This window comes from Hemitrygon akajei, chromosome 30 (genome assembly GCF_048418815.1).
Source record: "Hemitrygon akajei chromosome 30, sHemAka1.3, whole genome shotgun sequence".
NCBI lineage: Eukaryota > Metazoa > Chordata > Chondrichthyes > Myliobatiformes > Dasyatidae > Hemitrygon > Hemitrygon akajei.
In genome coordinates, this window is record NC_133153.1 from 41,266,030 (window position 1) to 41,290,380 (window position 24,351).

Here is a 24,351-nt window from a genome sequence, read left to right on the forward strand (position 1 = left end):
CCCCACCGTGGGAAGAAGGCTGTATAAAGTAGATAATCAGCCCTCAATCTTACAAACCTCTACAAGTGGCTAACAGCTATGCAAAATCTCTTTCAGGAAGAATCTTAGCCCCACTAATCTAACTTTTATTCCTATAACTTCCTGGAGCAGCAGCATTAATAACACTTCTTCTACTTTTGTACTCCATCTGTCATACCTAAAACTTTTATAGCCCAAGAGGTGGAGCTGCCCTTCCCTCAACTATGTTCCTGTGACAGCAACATTTTATCATGGGCTCTGAACATCCATACTCTGAGCTTCTTACTTGAGTGAGACTCCTGAATTAAACTTAGTTACGCCTCCCAGCCAACTCATGCTTCCCCACCCATCTCTCTGCTCTGCCAACTGGACCTGCCTGTTCCCAACCTTACTTATGCCATGGACCCCAGTTTGGGAAACATTGTTCTACAATATTCTTACTCCTCACTTGCTTTGCTCTTATTCCAAGTTCCATCCCAAACCTTCCAGAGCAGGCGCAGAAATCCTCTCTGCATGGATATATCATACCAGTTATATTACCACAAGAAAAATATTTGTCAAATGAAATTAAGAGGACACACATTCAGCACTTTTAGCCCTGGTAAATGTTTCCACATGCATCATGATTGTGAAAAGCAATCAAATCTTGTGGAATGATAGTTGCTACCATCTATAGCAGGTGTGAATGGACACAATATTTGAGTGGACTACAATATTTTAATAACAGCAGGTGCTGGAAACACCCGGCAGGCTGGAGGTGGTTAAGCATTGGTGGAAGGAGAAACAGTTAACATTTCACATCTGAGATCCTCCATCAGTACTGGAATAAAGCTCTAATCCAAGCTAAAATAAATGTGAATAGAATGAGCCGAGAGTTTCCACACAGGGAAAGAGTATAACCAGAAACCACTCGTATCAGGAAATCCAACAGAATGGGGAAACTCAGGTCAGACAGCTTCTAATGAGGAGAATAAACAGTCAACATTGAGCTGAGACACTTCAACTCAGTACTACTGAAGTGTCTCAGCCTGAAAAGCTATTTATTCCTCTCGTTAGTGTTACCTGACTTGCAGAGTTCCTCCAGCATTTTGACTCTTGCTCAAGATTTCCAGCATCTATAGAATCTCTGAGAATGAAGAAACTCATATTTGTAGAGTACATCTTTATTGCAGTAGCTATGAATTCTGTCAGTCCAGTAAAAGTGGAATCTGGAATATATCACATTGTAAGGGAGTTACAAAATAATCCCTAGAAACATTATGGAGGAACTCAGCATATCAGGCAGCATTGTTTGACCCTTCATTGGGACTGGAAATGAAGGAGTCAGAAGCCAGAATAAGGTGAGTACAAGCTGGCAGGTGATAGGTGAGACCAGATGAGGGCAAAGGTGGGTGGGTGGGAGAGGAAGATGAAGTGAGAAGCTGGGAGGTGATAAGAAGAGGTAAAGAGCTGAAGAAGGGATCTGATAGGAGATGGGCCATGAAAAAATATTATTCCTCTCCATAGATGCTGCCTGATCAGCTGAGTTTCTCCAATACTATGTGTTGTACAAAATACTGCTATTTTATTCAATGCTCTGCCACCACAGAGATCTTGTCATTAGGACAGTGAGCTGTTTACTGTACTGTTAACATTAGTGGTCACCAACCAGTCAATCACAATCGACCGGTCGATCTTTGAGACTTTCCCCAGTAGATCCGGGGGGGGGGGGGGGAAGATGTGCACCAGGCAGAAAAGACCAGAAGCAAAACCCTGCAACCCGGAAACAAGCTCTCCCCACAAACAGCTCTCCACAGTGGGAGCACTGCTACATCACCATTATCCTAATTAGCATCGACTTGCCTTTATAATGCTCACATTACAACACTTCTCCCCCTTTAAATTCCAACATTCCCCAAATGTAAAAGAACTGGGAAACAAAAACAGTGGTGTCATTAGCTTGCATACCTCTGAAACTTATACTAGTGTCTCAGTAAGAGTTTACCAATACAAAACACCTGAAAAACGTGGCAGGTTCGACATTCAATCTAACAAAGTAAACTGTCCATTCAAATATTCAGTCTGTCAGGTGGTTTGCGAGGGCGCTGTGCTGCAACAGATGAAAATTATTAAATCTAAGTACAGGAGCTGTCTTACTGACAGACACCTCACAGACGGTCTCAAACTGGCCATCTGTAGTTATGAGCCAAATTTCAGGGAACTAGCAGAAAGTATTCGGCCCCAGTCATCACACTGAGTGCAACAGTCAATATTTATTCATTTATTTTTTCTGTTGAAATAAAACTAAATAAGGAAACAGAATTAAAACTGTTGTAATGTGAGCAATATAAAAATAAGTAATACCAATTAAAATAATGGTAACATAGCAACACTCCCACCACAGAAAGCCACCTGCAAAGAGAGACTGCTTCCGGGGCTGCGAGGCTCCGCTTCCAGTCCCTTCTGCCCGGTGTCTAAATGATTTAGTAGGTCAATCTTGCCTTTCACTAAGGGCGAGGTAAGGGATCTTGGACTTCAAAAGGTTGGCAACCACTCGTTTACATGTTCTGCACACTAATTATATTTTGAATTATATTTTAATAATTTACTTGTGGTAATGTTTTATTTTATATACTGTGTGTGATGCATGTTTTGTGGGCGCTGTTGTCCAGAGGAACATTATTTCATTTGATTGTATACATGTACAGTCAGGTGACAATAAACTTGAACTTCAAATTTTTCTCTTCCAAAACAATGTTCTTTCATGGTACCACACAGATATACATTTGAAAGGGTGGTTATGACATGATGATGGTTTTATTAACCTCAACTGAAATGGACAAGTCACTGAACCAAAGGTAGTGGGAGATGATCAATGGCCTTGAGGGTTGGATTAGTAACTGAAAAGGTTTAGAGAACCACAGACAGGGGAGGCACAAGAGTAATAAAAACTGTACGGAGGCACATCAAGGAAATTAGTAAGGCAAAGAAAAGTCAAAATGTGGTGAGAAAGTTCAAAGTAAACCCAAAAGCATTTTACAAGTAATTTAGGGGCTTTAGAATAATGTAAGAGCAAGGCCCATGAAGGACAATATGCAATCTGTGTGGAGACAGAAGGTACAGATGGAGCTCTAAATGTTTACTTTTCATCAGTATTCACAAATGAAACTGATTTTGTAGTGGGAAGATTCAGCAAAGGGAGAGGTTAAATTCTAGTGCAAGTTACCAAATAAAGAGCTGGTACTTTGCATGCTTAAAGTCTGATAAATCGCAACAAGATTTATCCCAGTCTGCTGGGAGAGACAAACAAAGAGAATAATAGCTTGTGACTGACGTTTTTAAATCTTTTGCTGGCCACATGTGAAGTTACAGATGACGAGGTTGGCAAACATACCCCCTTAACAAGGACAGCAAATAAAAGCGTGGCAATTGCAGACCTGTCACCCCAACAGCAGTGGCAAGGAAATTATTAGGAAAGAATTCTGAGAACAGGATTAATAAGCACTTAGAAAGGTTGAAACTGATCAGAGATGGTCAGTATGGCTTTGTCAAGAACAGATCCTATCTGACCAATCTGATTTAAAAATTTTTTTAAAAAAAGAGGAAACAACTTGCATTGATGAGGACAACAAGATCAGGCTTTTATATTTATTTTTATTTAATATTTTAATATATTTTTAAAATATATATTTTAGGTATATTAACTGTAATATTTTCACTTTGTTGTAATTAAGCATGGGCACTGTCACATGGACGAAACAGCACAGAAACTAAACAGAACAGAAACTGTTCTATGATGAATTCATTTACCCAAAACTTTAGTCAAGAACTTAGTTAAGAGCTAGCACAAACTGAATTGAAAACTAATAATCATACAGAATTGTTGAAATAGAATTGAAGGTTTTGGACTTTGTTACCGACATAGTTGACAAAGTGGTTTTAATTTCACAAAATTCCTCACAGTTCAGAAAGATCCAATTAATTAAAAAAATAGTTAATGTATATCCTTTATTCATAAAGTGAGGGTGCCATAAGGAAGACAGCTGCATACAGTTAGCTTAGCATTTCAGCGAAAATACTGAACACTGCCTCATACGCTATGCCAGGGTATTTTAAAAAAAATCAAAGTAATCAGTCAGCCTAACTTAACTCAGTTTTGTGAAAATGTTTTATCAACCTATTGGTTCTCTGAAGTAATAAGCTGTGGATAAAGGAAAACTAGCAGAAGTACTATAGAGTACTTAGGTTTCCAGAAGGCATTTGATTAACACCATTAATAAGGAAAATAAAAATTCATGATTGATGTGGATAGAGATTTAGCTAGCTAACACAAAGCAGCAAGAATAAATGCATTTTTCTTTCTGGTTGCCAAGACATAATGTGTGGTGCATCATACTCCAGTGTGGTACTGGGGTCTCAACATTTTACAATTTATAACAAATGACAGATGAACACTCTAAAGGGATGTTAAACTTGCTGTTCACACAAGAATAAGTAGGACATTAAGTTGCGAAGAGGAGAAAGGTTAAGCTGCAAAGGAACAAAAATTGATCAATGGACAACGATCTAACAATTGAGTGTAACGTAGAAAAATATAATATTGTTCACATTCAATGGGTGAATGGTGTTGATATGAAGTAGTGACATAATCTACTGGTTAAAAGGTTTTATTTTAAACCTTTCCAGCCATGCTTTTGAGATGAGGTAGCATTTTCTGCCAAGGGGGCACCAAGAAAGACCACTATTGTAATTCTGGGCCACACAAAATCCTGTCCAAGAGTCTCAACCCAAAATGCTGACTGTTTATTCCTTTCCATAAATGCTGCCTGACCTGCTGAGTTCCTCCAGCACTTTGTGTCTATTAATCTGAATTTCCAGCACCTGCAGATTCTTATGTTATTGCAATTCTGGTGTCATCTATAGGACAGTTCAAGTTAAGCAGTGTACTTCAAGTACATTTTCCTCTCTAAGGGACAATAAACTCATTAACTTTCCAGAAAAAAACCTGATAATTTAATTGACACCAATAGCAGACTCTTTTTAAAGATAACTGCTTGTTTATATTTTTGTGAAATAAAGCTACTAGTCACTATACCACTGGGAATATTGTTGGTATATTATTTTTCCTAAGCATATTAGTTATGGGTTGCAAACTAAACTGTCAAATAAAATCTTAAAGTTTACTGTTGGCCAAACGATTCTTACCTTGTAACCGATGGATCACCGACAACTGCTCTGTTACATTGTTTTGAAATTTAACCTTAACGAGAGAAAAAAATGGAAACTTATGAAATTACTTATTTAACTTACCAACATGCAACATTCCCAAACCTAACCAGGTAAATTTGTTTGATTAAATTTTTTTCAAAAAATGGCCAACTATCTTTTTCTAATTCAAGATGAAATACATTGCCACAAAGTTTTAATTATACTAACAGACATCATTCTTGAATTTTCATGCTGGTGTTATACTCGAAGATCAGAATTTGCATACCAACATTTAATCCTTGGTCTTTTTAGAGTTACAACTTCCATTCACTGCAACTTGGGATCGGAACTTACTACCTTAGTTTTCCCACGTTTAGAAACAGAAACTTTCGAACTACTCAATACCCACTTTATAAAGTACAGGAGTGGAACCTGATGGAGTTATTCTGCTGCTGCAGCCCATTCACTTCAAGGTTCGATGTTCTGCGTTCAGAGTTGCTCACCTGCACACCATTATTGTAACAAGTTCTCATGTGAGCTACTGTTACCTCCCTATCCGTTTGAACTACTCTATTTTCTTCTAACCCCGCTCATTAATTGATAACCTCATTGCCACAAAACTGGATGTTCTGCATTGTCTATAATCTCTATAGAGATTATTGTGCATGAAAATCTCAGGAGATTAGTCTGAGATACTCAAACCACCCTGTCTGGCACTGACAATCATTCCACAGTCAAAGTCACTTAAATGACATTTCTTCCCCCCATTCTGATATTTGCCCTGAACAACTGAACCTCTTGACCATATCTGTAAGCTTTTTAAATTGAGTTGCTGCCTCAAGATTGGCTTATTTGCACTAATAAGGTAACCAATAAAGTGCCAACTGAGTATAGATTCTTCACTTAGTCACTACTTTTAGATGAAATAATTCAGCTATTATAGCTTATACAATTTATATTACTGCCAATATTAACTAGTTTACAGTGCTCGAGCAAGGAATGGTGAAGATAAACATCTTGGCTGGAATTAAATTGGGCCAATACTTTCCACTGCAAGTTCACTTGATTTCAGGAACATTCACAATTGCTGATAAGCATTTCCATTCCTATAAATAATTTGGATTAAGAAGCCGTTTAAAACCTGCTACAGCTACTAAATCCATTCCCTCAATACACACAAATTACAAACTAGTTGCCTGATTGAATTTATTCCTGTTAAAATCTACACAATCTGCCCTTTTTAAATACCATATCCATTTTACTCATGAAGTACAATATATTCATTTTATCAGACAGCAAATTACACTCAGAATATTTATATCCAAACATCTGTTTGCAATTGTTGAAGCAATTCCCCAGAAAGGCTCCAGCTTCATTAGAACACAACATTTCACTTTATTAAAGGCCCTGTGGAACTTTAATGCCCCCGATAGTCTTTCAGTTTGATGATATTCCCTCCTTCAAGATCATCTGACATCAAAAACTTACTTAAAATTCAGATACACAATTTCTCTGAGGACCTGTGCTACACAAGTAAGCAAACTGGTTTCACAGTGACATTGTTTTTCAGATCACTTCATAAACTTCATCTGGCATTAGTGGCTCCACAAAACATTTACATAACTCACAAATGTAATAAAACAGATATCAACTAAGGAAGATTACCAAAGTGTTTTTTTTTTTAAATGAGCCTCCTCCTTCACAAAATAGAAGGCAAGAAAATGGCCGATGTATCACACATCAAGAATTCAGATCAAACCACACCGATCAAAACAGGATTCAAACATCTTGAAGGCTGAAACTAAAAATTATATTAACCCAATGTTTGATGTTAAAGTCTTTAGGAAATTCAACATCCATGACCATGGTGTAGCAAAAGAATAATCTCACACTACAAATCCCTGTACTCCATTTCCCTCCAGATACTGTATACAAAACCAGCTTTTTTGAAATGCAGATTTTAGTATTAAAGGTCAATTAAAATAGATGGCAACTGAAATATCAGAGTAGGGTGGATTCAGACCTGGCTTAACAGGTTGATGGTTGAAAGTTGGTTCTCCAACTGGAGGCTTGTAACTAGTGGGGCGTCTCAGCAATCAGTGCTGGGACCTCTTATGTATACAAATGATTTGGAAGTGAATGGACATGGCACAATTAGCAAGTTCACTGATGATAGTAAATGAGTGTGCTTTGTTGATAGTGACGCAGGTGGCAATGAATTGCAAAGAGATGTTGATTCATTTGGGAAATGGACTGAGGAATGGCAGATGAACCTCAACTTAGGTGATGCATTTTGAACAGTAAAACAAGGATAGGACACTTGCAGTGAGTGGCAGGGCACTGACAAGTGGTGTGGAGCAGAGAGACCAGGGAATACAAGTGCACATTCACTGAAAGCAGCCATGCAAGTAGACTGTGGTGACAGCATTTTGTGTGCTGGCCTTCAGTAAGGGCTGAGTTATGAATAGGAATATTTTGTGGCAGTTGTACAAGTTGCTGGTGAAACCATACTTGGAATGTGATGTACAGTTATGGTGTCCTATTATAGGAAATACATTGTCACACTCTTTCCAAATGATAACAAATCCTGCTCCTTCACAAGATTGCAAATGTTATTCATTCCTAAAATTCCCAATTTTAGGTTTTGAAGATTTGATTTTTATCCTGAAAGAGCAGAAACATCAACAAAAGTAATCCTCAAATTGACACATTAGTCTTTAAAGGCAATCTTTCCTTATTTTACACCAAGTATTACAGTTTTACACACAAGGCTGTTGTTTTCCAGAATATTTGGTACCCTCAATTAGCATTAAAAGAAAACTAATACTTAAAAGAAAACACATTGACTCCAGTTACAAGCACTTTCAAACATTCATACACCTGTACTTATTAAGTAGTCATGCACATTGGTCGTATTATTTTGAAGTTGTTTTGGATGCTGATTTCAGGCCTACAACCCCTTTCTTGAACTTAAGTAATCCTCCCAATTGCAAATGTTTGGTGATTAAGGAGACAAATTTCTACTGCACTCAATTACAGCGTTAATGGCACATTTTGTAATGTATAATAGGGACAAACAACAGCCCATGATTGTGAGTGTTTTTTTAAAATCTGGAATATTTTAAAGATTATTAATTTAACAAACATGACAGCATTTTTTTTTTAAACTGCAATAACCCTTATACCACAAATTCAGGGATTGCTCTCCATAGTTTAACAAAGGACTTGAATATAGAATGGTTCACTCAAAACCAATCATGTCTCTATCCAATGTCCTGTTAGGATGTGGTAAGAGCCACTGGACAACCATGCGAAAATTATTCACGTGCAAGTCCTACATGCTGCCTGACTGAACCCTGAAATATGATTTAAAACAAATTTGTTATTGCAAACATGTTTCACTTTGATCCTGATTAGCTTTGCTGCTGGAGGAAAATATTTGCCATGACAGTACTACCAAATAAGTACAACATGAAGGTTAACTTACAGCCCTGGCAATCGTGAATAATGCATCACAGTAATTTGATAGCTACAATGAAATTCAGAACAGAGGAAGTTAAATCAAATCAATTTTGTATGCACCACAGCCTAGAAATTAAACTTTCAGACTATTTAAAGCTTTTCCAGTCTGTATCCCTTCCACAAAAGAAAGCAATGTGCATAACAAAATATTGCTATTCACAGAAATGAAAACAATATAGCAGCTGAGTGGCATAAATGGCTGGCGTTGCCGTGTATCCTTTATGGGTTTCATTCCCTTCTACAGAATCCGGTCTCAGGTTTTTCTCAGTTCAGTCTGTCGACTATTTTCTAAATGGGGAGAAAATTCAAAATTCAGTGGCGCAAAGGGACTTGGGAGTCCTAGTGCAGGATTCCCAGAAGGTTAACTTGCAGGTTGAGTTGGTGGTAAGGAAGGCAAATGCAATGTTAACATTCATTTCGAGAGGACCAGAATACAAGATCATAGATTTAATGCAGAGTCTTTATACAGAATTGGTCAGACCACACTTGGAGTATTGTGAGCAGTTCTGGGTCCCTTGTCTGAGAAAAAGTGTACTAGCATTTGAGAATGTTCAGAGGTGGCTAACTAGAATGATTCTGGGAGTGAAAGTTAACATACGAGAAGCATTTCAGGGCTCTGGGCCTGTATTCGAGTTTAGAAGACTGAGGGAAGATCTCACTGAAATCTATCAAATACTGAAAGGCCTACATTAGGGGTTCCCAATCATTTTTTTTTAATGCCATGAACCCCTACCATTAACTGAGGAGACTGTGGACCTCAGGTTGGGAACACCTGGCCTAGATAGATGGATGCAAGGAAGATGTTTCTTTAGTGGGTGAGTCTAGGACCAGAGGGCACAGTTTCAAAATAGAGCAACATCCATTTAGAACAGATGAGGAGGAATTTCTTTAGCTCGAGAATAGTGACTGAGGAATTCACTGCCATAGACTGCTGTGGAGACCAAGTCATTGGGTATTTTTAAAGTGGAGGTTGACAGGCTCTTGACTAGTCAGGGTGTCAAAAGTTACGGGGAGAAGGCAAAAGGAGGAGCAGCTTAGGAGAGTCAAGGGTGTCTGACAGCGACTCCTTTGATTGCATCTTCGGAAACAGCTCTATTTATATCTTTAATATTTCTATTTTCTATTATATTCAGGGTCTTTTGAAGACCCTGACCTCGAGTTACACACTGACTACCGTTCTTTGCCAGACGGGAGCTGGAAGGGAACTTTGGGGTTCTAACATTTAACTGTCATTCACTCTTTGGGGGCACTCCTCTGTTTTCATGGATAGTTGCAAAGAAAAATTATTTCAGGATGTATATTGTATACATTTCTCTGACATTAAATGCACCTTTGAAAGGGATTGAGAAGCATAAATCAACCATGTAATGGCAGGGCAGACCCAATGGGCTGAATGGCTCAATTCCACTCACGTCTTATGGTTTCTGCTATTTTTCCAAGGGAAGCCTGGAATGGAGCACACGCTTTCACCATTGCGCAGAAATATTACACTGAGTTTGTGAGCAACAGACCATTGGGAAATGTACCACATCTTGAGCAAATGCCAAATCAAGCACAAGAGCTTTCCAAAATGAAGCCGAGAAGTATTCACCAAACCCTTCTCCTCCAAAGCAAGTCAAAAGTTAATTTTGCCAGGTTTATGGTCTGACAATGTGTGCATTATGAGTCTAATATGGTGTAAATTCAAATTATATTTTTTGAACAGGAGCCTTTGGTTTATACACAAGAATATAATGAATGTGCTGCACTTACCTTCTCCTCTATGCATTTCTTCATCAAATTATCTTTATTTTGTAGCTGGTTACCCAAATTATTACATTCATCTTCTTTTTCATCAAGCCGTCTCCTGTGAGTATCCACTTGCCCCATGAGCTCTGAGTTTCTTTTCTCTAGACGACTTTTAGCTGTATCTGTTTTCTTCACCTGGGACAAATAAGAATCAACCATCGGAGGTGACTAGTTGAATATTTGACATGAAAGATTCATGGTTGAAAAATGTTTTGTTGAAATTAAATTTTATAATTTATTCATAAACATGCCACTGTACCATAGGAAAATGGTTTAAGATGATATGGCAATGACAGAAGCATGTGGTTAGTTGGGTTTAAATGCCAAGTTTTAACACGTTGATTGTGGGGAATTAATTAATTACATTTACTTTGGAAAATTACCCAAATATGATAGTGTCTCAGTTGGTACAGCATGATAGTTTAGTGATTATCACAAAATTTTACTGTGCCGGGAATCAGGGTTCAATTCTCACCTGTAAGGAGATTAGGTTCTCCCCATGACCACAAAGGTTTTCTCAGGGTGTTCCACTTTCCTCCCACACTCCAAAGTAGTACAGGTTAGGGTTAGTGAGTTGTGAGCATGTTATGTGTTGTTTTTTTTAAAAACGTAGTTCAGTCAAGTTTTTGTACTGTGTCATGCAACACCATGGTCCTGAAAAGCATTGTCTCATTTTTACTATGTACTGTACCAGCAGTTATGGTTGAAATGACAATAAAAGTGACTTGATGCTGGAGCTGTAAGTGTGGCAACACTTGCGGGCTGCCCCCAGAACAGCCAAACAACTGCATTGGCCATGATAAAAACAAAGCACTTCAGTTCGATGTGTCAATGCATACCTAACAAAATAAAACTAACCTTGAATGTTTTTAACTACATTATATAGTTAGTAAACTGTTCATTTTGTCCTCATCTTTTCTTTTCCCCAGTCAGATTATTTCAGGTGTTTCAGGCCTTCCATAGATATTAGGCCACCTGATCACTATCTTTTTGAACCCAAAGGAGGAAAGATTAAAAGTACACAAAAATGCTGGAGGAACAATAGACAATAGGTGCAGAAGTAGACCATTCGGCCCTTCGAGCCTGCACCGCCATTCTGAGATCATGGCTGATCATCTACTATCAATACCCTGTTCCTGCCTTGTCCCCATATCCCTTGATTCCCCTATCCATAAGATACCTATCTAGCTCCTTCTTGAAAGCATCCAGAGAATTGGCCTACACTGCCTTCCGAGGCAGTGCATTCCAGACCCCCACAACTCTCTGGGAGAAGAAGTTTTTCCTTAACTCTGTCCTAAATGACCTACCCCTTATTCTCAAACCATGCCCTCTGGTACTGGACTCTCCCAGCATCTGGAACATATTTCCTGCCTCTATCTTGTCCAATCCCTTAATAATCTTATATGTTGCAATCAGATCCCCTCTCAATCTCCTTAATTCCAGCGTGTACAAGCCCAGTCTCTCTAACCTCTCTGCGTAAGACAGTCCAGACATCCCAGGAATTAACCTCGTGTATCTACGTTGCACTTCCTCTACAGCCAGGATGTCCTTCCTTAACCCTGGAGACCAAAACTGTACACAATACTCCAGGTGTGGTCTCACCAGGGCCCTGTACAAATGCAAAAGGATTTCCTTGCTCTTGTACTCAATTCCCTTTGTAATAAAGGCCAACATTCCATTAGCCTTCTTCACTGCCTGCTGCACTTGCTCATTCACCTTCAGTGACTGATGAACAAGGACTCCTCGATCTCTTTGTATTTCTCCCTTACATAACTCTACACCGTTCAGATAACTTAGCAGGTTAGGCAGGATCTATGGAAAGGACTACTGTCAACATTAGCAGCTGAAAACCTTCATCAGGATTCAGTAAGTGCAAGCTCTTCCAAAAGACATATTTCTGGATTGGCATCAATTCTAATCCAATATTTGTTAAGTCAACATATCTCCACTACATACCATCTGGGTGTGTAAGAGTGGTCCGATAAATAAAGTGATACGTGAAATTTTCCATGCAGGGGGGAAAAATGGTTTGCCATTGCCTTCTTCAGCGCCGTGTCTTTACAAGGTGAGTGACCCCAGTCATTATCAACCTTCAGATTGTCTGGCATCAGTGGTCACATAACCAGAACTTGTGATATGCACCAGCAGCTCATACAACCACCCACCACTTGCTCCTACGGCTTCACATGACCCTGAACAGGAGGCTGAGCAGGTGCTGCCCAAGGGTGACCTACAGGCTAGCGGAGGGAAGGAGTACCTTACACGTCCTTTGGTAGAGACGCATCTCCACCCCGCCACTCTGGGTGAAGCAATACTCAGTATAAAATACATTTTCTCAGTCTTAAATGTCCCTGATTTGGAGGACGCAGTATATGAATAGGTGAACTGAGGCATCAGTTGTCTTGAAAAGCATCAACATCACAAAACTATAATACAAAAGCAAATTGATACAGATACTGGAAGTCTGTGGGCAAAGATGTTGGGCAACATCTGGTTGGGGGAAGAGTTAACATTTCAGGCTGACAGTCTTTCATTAGAACCTGAGGGGGGGGGGGGGGCAGAAACCATACAGCTCAATAAAAATGTATTGAGCGTGACTTGTAGAGTGATAGTCACAGATAAGTTAGGTACTTGTAATAATCATTACAAACCATTGCAAAGCCAAGTGACTTTCTTAACAATTTGTTGCCAAAAAACTTGTCAGGGATCACTCTGGGGTTTGAAATTAGTTAATCTATAATTATGCTATCGATAAAGAACCAGTCTTCAGGAAATAAAACCTGTTCACTATTTATCTTTCAACCGATATTTTGTAACTAATGAAACCAATCGTATGACATCCTGATTCTGTTCCATTGAAAGTACAGTACTTAGCAGGAACATTGTCTTCCCTGTAAGCACATTGTTAAAGATGTATCCCTGCCACAATGCACAGGACTCTTGTTTTGTCACTTAACCTACTGGTTAGGTGCATATTCAAGTTTGCCATCTGACTTTATGCACACACAACCAAATGAATCAATGTTCCTCTGGTCGTGGTGTCCCCACAATAAAATATCTCACAGCACACAAAAACAAAATGCCACCCAGAATATAGGTTAATAAAAATGCAGAACCATCCTTCAACACTAAAAAAGGAGTATATTTTGGGTGTCTAGCTTTTGGAACAGACACCAATAGTGAATATTCAAAGGAGTTCTGCTAGCTGGGATGTGCTACCTTTGTAAATATGCAATTCTGTAAATTTACCTGACTATTCAAAATTTTAAAGTTAGGTAGGTGATTATAGCAAATGAAACTGTCATTAATCTGTGCTGAAGCATAAAACATTGCATAGAATTCTTTTGGATTCTCCTGGACTTTCATGATGTGAATAGGCTTGTACATTTCCAAGCTGTGGCTTCCTTGTGGCTCATTCCCAACAACATCCACTTGTCGCCTCTCAGTTCACCACTTATCACCTTCCATTAAACTTCAGCTTATTCAAAACTCTGAAGATCGCAGTCTACCTAACAAAGCTCTATTCATCAGAATTAGCTCTCATCTCTTCACTAGAGATATAGCACGGAACAGGCCCTCTCAGTCCATCGAACCAGCAACCCACCTATTTAACCCTAGCCTAATCACATGACAATATACAAAAACCAATTAACCTACTAACCCGTACATCTTTGGTCTGTGAGAGGACACCAGAGCATCCACAGGAAACCCACCCGGTCACGGGGGATATACAAACTCCTTATAGACAGCGACAAATTGAAGTCTGAATGCCCCAAACTGTAATAGCATTGCACTAATTGCTACGCTACAGTGGCGCCCCTATTATTAAACATTTCACTGCCCTAAACAGTAACTTGCTTTATTTTCAGCACTGACCATCTTTAGTTATTTTAGAAGTTAAATTCATCCAAATACTAGATTTAAAAACAAGGATATTAATGCAATAACATGCTGCTGGAAGAGAGCAGAAAGCAGCATTTTCAAGTTATGAGTCACGATATTTAATTTTCTTTCTCACTTTTTATGACTTCACAGCAATATAAAGAGAAATCAAAAAGCCTATATTTCCAGATCCAGCTGCTGACGATACAAGCACAGTAAGTGAATTTTCTGGAAATTGCTGGATAATTTACAGAACTGAATGACTCTAGCACAGTACCTGGAAACACTTGGTCCAGGTTGATAGATTATCTCATCATCATTCAAGACCAGTGGCTGTGACTGCTTCAAAGGGTTTCAAACTGCAAACTAAAATCATTGTTGAGAACTGGCTAGCAGGAAATGGAGCTCAATCTTGAAGTGTGTTGAAGTATTTTATCATCACTGCTGCAACATCAGCTACACTAATTCAACAATTTTCATTAGTATCTGTTTCAAAATTCTTCATAACTTAAAAGGATTTTCCGCTCATACAAAAAAAATCTTCTCCAACCACCAAGGCAGCCATTGCAATATACAAGGGGTGATTGATAAGTTTGTGGTCTAAGGTAGAAGGAGTCAATTTTAGGAAACCTAACACATCTATTTTTCAACATAGTCCCCTGCTACATCCACACACTTAGTCCAGCGGTCGTGGAGTATACGGATCCTTTCTTTGTAGAAGTGGTCCACAGCAGGGGTGATTGATAAGCTCGTGGCCTAAGGTAGAATGAGATGAGTTATACAGCTCTAGTTACATGCACGTGTAGTTCAACTCTGAGTGAAAATGCAGAAAGTTTGAAGTTCCTCCTCATCTCCTTCAGGCCATGAACTTATCAATCACCCCTGCTGTGGACTACTTCTGGAGGTCCAAGACGCCAACTTCTACAAAGAAGGGATCTGTATGCTCCATGACCACTGGCCTTAAGTGTGTAAATGTAGGAAAGATAAATGTGCTAGGTTTTCTAAAATAGACTCCTTCTACCTTAGGCCACAAACTTATTAATCACCCCTCGTATTTCAGAAATGTTCAGTACAGCATGGACCCTTCAGTCCTTGTTGGGCTGACCCTTAAATTTATTTCAAATGCACAAGGAACAAAGGAACAGGAGGACTAACCCTGTTCCTCCCTCCACTAATTTCAATCTACTTCCCTCCTACACAGCCCATAAACCTTCAATGTTCTTACATCCACGTGCCTAGGAGCCTCTGAAATCAGCACAAACATAGTGCCTGTAAAAAGTATTCACCCCCCCCCTTGGAAATTTTCGTTTTACAATATTGAATCAGTGGATTTAATTTGGCTTTTTGACACTGATCAACTGAAAAAGACTTTATTGTCAAAGTGAAAACAGATCTCTACAAAGTGAGCTTCATTAATTACAAATATAAAACACAAAATAATTGACTGCACAAGTATTCGCCCCCTTTAGTCACACACCAAGTCAACACTGGTGCAGCCAACTGGTTTTAGAAGTCACATATTTAAATGGAGATCCATTTTTGGAGAGCCATGTGCAATCAAAGTGTTTCAATTGACTGTAGTAAAAATACACTGGAAGGTCAAACTGCTGGTGAGTCAGTATCCTTGCAAAAACTACACCATGAAATCAAAGCAACTCCACAAATAGGTTATTGAAAAGCACAAGTCAGGAGATGGATACAAAAAATTTCCAATTCACTGAATATCCCGTGGAATACAATTAAGTCAATCATCAATAAATGGAAAGAATATGGCACAGCTGTAAATCTGCCAAGAACAGGCAGCCTTCAAAACCTGAGTGACCATGCAAGAAGGGTACTAGTGAGGGATACCACCAAGAGACCTATGACAACACTGGAGGAGTTACAAGCTTCAGTCGGTGAGATAGGAGAGACTGTGCATACAACTGTTACCCGGGTGCTTTACCAGTCACAGCTTTATAGGAAAGCGGCAAAGAGAAGGGCACTGCTGAAATAAAACTCACATGAAATCTCGGCTGGAGTTTGCCAGAGAGCATGTGGGAGACTCTGAAGTCAGCTGGAAGAGGTTCAATGGTCTGATGAAATCAAGACGAGATTAAACACTATGTTTGGCTTAACCCAAACAGTGCACATCAAAAACACACCATCTCTACTGTGAGGCATGGTGGTGGCTGCATCATGCTGTGGAGATGCTTCACTGCAGAAGGCCCTGGAAGGCTTGTGAAGGTAAAGGGTAAAATTAATGCAGCAAAATACAGGGAAATCCTAGAGGAAAGCCTGATGCAGTCTGCAAAAGAACTGCTACTTGGGAGAAGATTTGTTTTCCAACAAGACAATGACCCCAAGCATAAAGCCAAAGCTACACAGGAATGGCTTGAAATCAAAGTCATGTCCTGGAGTGGCCAAGTTAGAGGCTAGACCACAATCCAACTGAGAATTCGTGGCTGGACTTCAAAATCCTTTTCCACCCATTCCAGTTCAATCATTGCTCACTTCAAGGAGTTCCTGCTACATTCATTCAACAGTTATCTTGTTTTTGGAAACCTAACGATGCTCTCAACTTTAACACCATCTAGGATACTGATAGCTTAAGAACCCGTCACATTAACTCATTTCTTGACATAGCTCTAAAACAACAAATTTTATGACATATACCAGTGGTAATAAAACAGATTTTGATTCTACAATTTATATTACACATGCACTGATGTGTTCACAAAAATTAAAACTGAACCAACTATCAAGGTTTGTTGTTGTTTATCATGGCAGGTGTTTTTCTCTTCACACTTCGATAAAGTTTGGCCCAGGAGGGACAGACACAAGCCTGTGTTCGGGAGCTAGGGTTGGATCAATCTTCATCTGGCATCTCATCCATAGCCATTCCAACAAGGTGGCCACAAGTTGGCATTGCCTGATGGGAGTCCTTGAAGCACACAAGCCTCCATACGACATCAGCGTGTTGATCCAGGTCATGGAGGCCTATCATGGTATATTCCAATTGTGGAACAGTAAAGAAATCAAATTGTGTTGTGAAGCACCGTCTGTGGGTCTTTCATACTACTAAAGTATAAAGACCCACAGACTTGAAGCTTCACAAACACAATTTGATTTCTTTACTATTGCACAATTGGAATTTGACTTGTCATATCACATATATTCTACATTTAGTAATCAGAATAATTCAAACAACTAAATTTATCCTCCAGTTCCCTGTATTCAACTAAGAAGCACCTTTTGGAATGGAGGTTCAGCATGAAGCTGTATGTATTATTCATCTCTGAAGTGCAGACAATTAAAATTAAACGTTCTCTGCTGTAAATCAATTACAAGTTCATTTAGCTTAACAGATGTTTGGGTCAATTAAAAGTCAGACCTGATTTCTCTTTATAAAACAACTCAGAAGGAAAATTAGAGACAAAACTATTCTACGGTAATTCCTAGATCAACAATGACTTGTTACAACTGGAGGTGATGAAAGCTGCAAGCTTGTTTAACGTCATTTCCAGAACACAAGTATAAAGGAGAACAAAATAACTCTTCCTGAATATATTGAGAATTATTTAAGAATTAAACATGCAATAAAATGTACACGTGTACTAAAAAATTCTCATTATGGCATATGAACATTGCTTTCTAAATGCAGTGATTTCATGTACACAACTATATAAAGTTTACAATTTTATTTCAATGTATTGTTTAAATATATCACATTTGCATTGTACTGGTCTCAAATTTATGCAATAGTAATTCTGTTGCTATGGCTGGTAACAGAACTCCCAAGGATAAACTTCCAAACACATGAACTGTTTATTCCTTTGTCCACATCAGGCATGTCACTGCCAGGGACAACAATACATACCATTAACATGTACAAACAAGCTGGATGAACTCAGCAGGTCGGGCAGCATCCGTTGACTGCTCCCTTCAACCGATGTTGCCCGACCTGCTGAGTTCATCCAGCTTGTTTGTACGTGTTGATTTGACCACAGCATCTGCAGTGTACTTTGTGTTTACAATACATCCCATTGTTGTCTTTCTATCCAATGAATTCTGAATCCATCCCTAATCAGATTCAGATTCATCTACGACAGAAATAGCAAAATGTGATGTTTGCGTTAATCAACACAACCCAAGGAAATTGCAGTGGGCAGCCCACAGTGTCGTCACACATTCCAGCGCCAACACAGCATGCTCACAATGCTCGGCAACAAGCAACAAAACAATAGCAAAAGCCGCCCCACGCACTGCAACGCCAGAACCGGTCTCCAGCCTCCAGTTTCCAGCCATTGGGCTTCGATCTTCAGTACTGACCCCCAAACCAGCTATTGGCAGGACCGGCCGTCGTGCCTCCAATCTTGAGAACTCACCAGCCCTCATGTCTCCTGCTCACATGGACATTCCATCCCACCATATCCGTGTGTGTCAAGTAACTCACCAGCACGTATACAAAAACTGTACTCCACTGGGCCTTGATGGTGAGCATCTTACATCAACCATTCAAGCTCAAGAGATATATTATTAATTCCTGCCACAGTGGTTTTCTCCTCTGGGCATATAGCTATGAGAAAATAATTTCAAAATTTAGATTCACACATGACCAAATGTTCATTTCATTCATCTAGCCCATACTCAAAGTAAAAGTAGGTCAATATACACATAACATAGAAGCAGTAGGCCATTTGGCCCCTCAAGTCTATCAACATGTTCATGGCCAACCTCTCATCTCAACACAACCAGAACTGATCTTCCCTCTCTCACACACTACTTCCATGCTCTATATTCATAACTCTCAATTTCTTTAACCTTCAGAAGTCTATCGGCCAAGTACAATCAATGACAATCTACCACAGCCCTTAGGAATACAATTCCTGTTTTTTACAAAATATTCTCATTTCTATTCTAAATAACCAACTCTGTTTTGATACTATAACCCATAATTCTAGATTCCATAGCCAGAGGAAACATCCTACCCACATCTAAGTGTTGCTGCTTCTAAGAATTCTGCACATTTCCATGGGGTGACCTCATTCACAGAACAATACTAAGTATGGAACAGCACTGAACTGATCCTTCTGCCTATATTGTCTGTACTGAACATGATCTCAAACTAACTTTAAATCTAGTGTAGAGGAGAGAGGCTTAGTCTACTCAATATCTCCTTAAATGATAATGCCCTTTAGCAACTTAGTTTTAAGTTTTTAAATGCAAGTCAAAATATCCAATTAAAAGACTGCTACTTGTTTCTAGGAAGAATCTGAAGGGGCTCATCCACAAGCTGACAGGTATAAATCCATGCCAATAGATTGGCCATCTCATCCACAAAACCTGCACAACACCGAAATACTTTAAAGGACGAGTGCTCTATCCTTGGAGTGGACACAGTACATGATACAGGAGTATGCCTGAACCCTGATATCTGAACAAAGGGGCTCAAATTAGCAATGGATAAGTAAATGGTGGAAAAATGAACCATTTTGCTTTCAATCCGTTAAAACATTCAGAAGATCATCAGGCACTCGAGCAATCAAAATAATGTTATTAAAGAAAAAACATTTAACAAATGTATGCCTTTTAAAATGCACTATACAGGGTAGATAATCAGCACCTAATGAAATAGAATAGTTAGATTGCTAGGAAGCGCTTAAGGGGTCAAATGAAAATGAACACCATCCAAGAGAACAGAGGTCGTCATGGACAGGGAGCAGGCTAACTAATAGAAATAGGATAAATGGATACTCTTGTATTGACAAATGACCATTATAGTTCAAGTACATTTTATTGCCATTCAACCATATATACCACCAAACAAAACAATGTTCCTTCGGACCAAGGTACACAACAATGCCAATAAATCGGTGGTCGGGCCTCAACTACTTATCTGTGTAAATTACTTGAATGAAAGAATTGAGTGCACTGTAGCCCTATCTGTTAATGACACCAAGATAATTAGGTTAACAAATTGCGAGGACACAAGCAGCCTGTGAAGGAATATGGATAGATTGAGCAAATGAGTGAAAAGTTAGCAGCTAAGAGTATAATGTGAGAAAAGGTCACGTACTTACATTTTGAGACTGTTTTCTGCTACACTAATCATGTGCTATATGTGCTGTGTATGACTATTGGTTTTGTGTTTGCCACCTTTGCCTTGAAGGAACGCAGTTTCGTGTGGCTGTATTCATGTTGTTACGAATGTGCCACAGCTCTGAGGGGCCGAAGGGTGTGGGGTAGCCCCCTCCTTTGTGAGAATCGCAAGATCACTATTAAGTCAGTTCAGGGGACACAGGAAATGAGAGAAAGACATGCAGAATCCACAAAAGGGTTGGAATGTGTCCTGGCCTCCGAAAGGCGGACCCATTGATACCGGCTATTGTCTCTTGGAGACGGACTTGTATATTGCATCCTGCACGATGCATCGAAGCGCCCCCCCCCCCAGGCAATGAACCGAGGGGGAGGTTGGTGGAGGGATTGCATCATCCCAACCTGATCGACATCTGCGACCCTGTGAGTCAGGATAAAAAGAGGGTCTGGGGGAACAGCCCCTCAGACACACCAGAAGAAACACTAGTGATCCCGTAATAGTGAAAGCCGGTGGAAGGCCTCGTGCGTCCACTTCCATTTGCCCCGGAATCGGTGGCCTTTGCCATGGAAAAACGGTTTTTAGCTAACAATGGGGAACTCAACTCCCAACGACTCTCAAAGGATTGACATCATAAAAGGAATGGGCAAGTTTTAACCCGTCTTTCTCTCCAACCAAAGGCTGCAGCCTACAGCTTGACTGAACTAAAGTGACTTTTATATTTCCATCGGACAATACATTATCCCCTAGACAACAATAGAGCTATTTCTTATTGATTATTATTATACCCGCGCTTTTAGATTTAGTATTGATGACGTATATTATCTGTGTGTTTGCATTGATATTATTTTTGTGTATTTCTATCAATAAATACTGTTAAAAATAGTACCATCAGACTTCAACAGACCTCTCAATCTTTGCTGGTAAGTGACCCAGTTACGGGGTACGTAACAATGTGTATAGTTAAATGACAATTAAACTTAAACTTTGGAAGAAAGAGAGCGCAAATTATTTTAACAGAGCAAGACAACAAAAATGATGAGGTGAGATACAGAAGGCCAAAGCCAGCATGATTTCCTGAAAGGAAAATCCTGTCTGACTAACCTACTGCAATTTTTTTTTGAGGAAATTACAAGCACAGTAGACAAAAGAGATGCAGTAGATGTGGTGTACTTGGGTTTTCAGGAGGCCTTTGACAAGGTGCCGCACGTGAGGCTGCTTATCAAGATAAGAGCCCATGGAATTACAGGGAAGTTACTAGCATGGGTGGAGCATTGGCTGATCGGCAAAAAAACAGAGTGGGATTAAAGGGATCCTATTCTGGCCGGCTGCTGGTTACCAGTGGAGTTCCACAGGGATCATTGTTGGGACCGCTGCTTTTTATGATGTATGTCAATGATTTGGACTATGGGATTAATGGATTTGTGGCTAAATTTGATGATACAAAGATAGGTGGAGGAACAGGTAGTGTTGAGGAAACAGTCAGCCTGCAGAGAGACTTAGATAGTTTAGGGGAATGGGCAAAGAAGTGGCAAATGAAATAAAATGTTGGAAAGTGTATGATCATGCATTTTGGTGGAAGAAATAGATGGGCAGACTATTATTTAAATGGGGAGAGAATACAAAATGCAGAGATGCAAAGCAACTTGGGAGTCCTTTTGCAGGATATTCTAAAGGTTAACCTCCAGAATGAGTCAGTGGTGAAGGCGGTGAATGTTGAGGTATAGAATATAAGAGCAGGGATGTGATGTTGGCTCTATAAGGCACTTGTGAGACCACACTTGGAGTACTACATGCAGTTTTGGGCTCCTTATTTTAGAAAGGATATACTGATATTGGAGAGGTTTCAGAGAAGATTCACGAAAATGATTCCAGGAATGAAAGGGTTGCCGTACGAGGAATGTCTGACAGCTCTTGGGCTGTATTCCCTGGAGTTCAGGAGAATGAGAGGGGATCTCAAAAACATTCCGAATGTTAAAAGGCCTGAACAGATTAGATATGGCAAAGTTATTTCCCATGACAGGGGAGTCTAGGACAAGAGGGCACAACTTCAGGTTTGAAGGACGTCCATTGAAAACAGAGATGTGGAGAGATTACTTTAGCCAGAGGGTGGTAAATCTGTTGAATTTGTTTCCACAAGTGACTGCGGAGGCCAAGTCATTGGGTGCATTTAAGGCAGAGATAGATAGGTTCTTATTAGCCAGGGCATCAAAGGGCATGGGGTGAAGGCAGGGGAGTGAGGATGACTGGAAGAATTGGATCAGCCCATGAATGAATGGCAAAGTGGACTCGATGGGCCAAATGGCCTACTTCTGCTCCTATATCTTATGGTCTTATAGAATGAATCTGGGGTTGTAGTGTATCACAAAGGGTTGGCTTGCAATTAAAGTAATCAGGAAAGCAAATAATACACTGGCTTTTATTGCAAAGGCTATGAATTTTAAATTACGCCAGTTTTGAAGCAATTTTAAAGTGTAATGAGACCACAACTGAAGATCAGTTTTGGTCTCTATATTTAGAAAGGATATCCTCAGATTCAAAGCAGTGCAGAAAAATGGTTTACCAGGTTGATTCCTGGGATCAAAAGGAGACATTGAACAGACTGTGCCTATATTCATAGACTGGGCAGCACAGTATCGCAATGGTTCAGGTATCTCTTCATAGCACCAGTGGCTGGGACTTAATTGCTGCCACTGTCTGAAAGGAGGTTGTACATTCTCCCCGTGACCATGCAGGTCTCTTCCAGGTGCTCCACTTTCCAAAGATACATGCAAGTTGTGGACATGCTATGTTGGCACCGGAAGCATGACAACTCTCATGGACTGGCTCCCAGTACATCCTGGACTACGTTGGCTGATGACGCACTTCACTATGCTTAAATGTGTATTGACAAATAAAGCTAATCTAATCTTAATCTTACTAATTTCTTAGGAAAATAGGAGATGACCTGACCAAAACTTAAGACTGAGACCAACAGAGCGGATGCCCAAGATGTACCCCAAGACTATTATTTGGAAACTTGAATTTGAATCCTACCATTGTTGTTTGGGGATTTTAAACTCTGCACACAGTAATAATTCAAATATGAAAGAACAGGAGTTTTCCTCTAACCAACAATAACATAGAACAACAACCTGCTGGAGATGCTCAGCAGGTCGAGCAGCATCTGCGAGTAGAAAGGAAATGCTGATATTTTGTTCAGAACCATGAATCTGGACTGATTGTGGAGGGAAGATGACCAGTACAAAGCAGAAAGGGAGAGAGGTGACACAGGGGCCATTTGGTGTTCAGTGGACCAAGGAGGGACGAAGGATGGACAGGCAGATGAGTGAAGAGAGTGTGGAGAGGTGGAGTTAGGAGAAGCAAGTAGATGTTAATTGGGAGACAAAATCAAAGACATAAGGAGCGAGGTTGGGGGGGGAGGGAGGAAGGGGGCTATAAAGTTGGAGACACCTGCTGAAGGGTGTGCAGAGGGAGCACAAAGGCTACCAAGGTTGAAATTTGATAAATAAGGAAGGTGATGAAGGAATTATTAGATTCAAGATTGTTAAGTATACATTGAAATGCATCATTTTCATTAACATCCAAAACACCCAAGGTGCTGGGGGCAATCTGCAAGTGTTGCCACCCGTTCCAGTGCCGAGAGCAGATGGAACCAGATGGGGGTGAGATCATGAGCGGGCAAAACATGTGGGCAATAAGTGGGTGGAGCAGGATAACTTGGAAATGCTAATTGTAGACATGGGGTTTACAAAACACAAGTGAGTGCACCTCCCCACAGTAATATCATTGGGTGTCACAGTAATGCAGCAGCTAGTTTGACTTTATTATAGCTCGGGGCATCTGAGTTCGGAGTTCAATCCCAGCATCCTCTGTAC

General features: G+C 39.8%; 1 protein-coding gene across 3 annotated transcripts in view; it reads right to left on the bottom strand.

Moving 5' to 3' along the window:
* The window catches only part of golm2 (golgi membrane protein 2), an 82,958-nt gene that overhangs the window by 49,729 nt on the left and 8,878 nt on the right, over positions 1–24,351 (bottom strand). For all 3 annotated transcript variants that reach the window (XM_073032689.1, XM_073032688.1, XM_073032687.1), the window contains exons 2-3: positions 10,480–10,650; positions 5,203–5,257 (exon numbers count right to left, since the gene is read on the bottom strand). In XM_073032689.1, the coding sequence (XP_072888790.1) occupies positions 5,203–5,257; positions 10,480–10,650 (226 nt within the window). The remainder of the gene's footprint in view (positions 1–5,202; positions 5,258–10,479; positions 10,651–24,351) is intronic.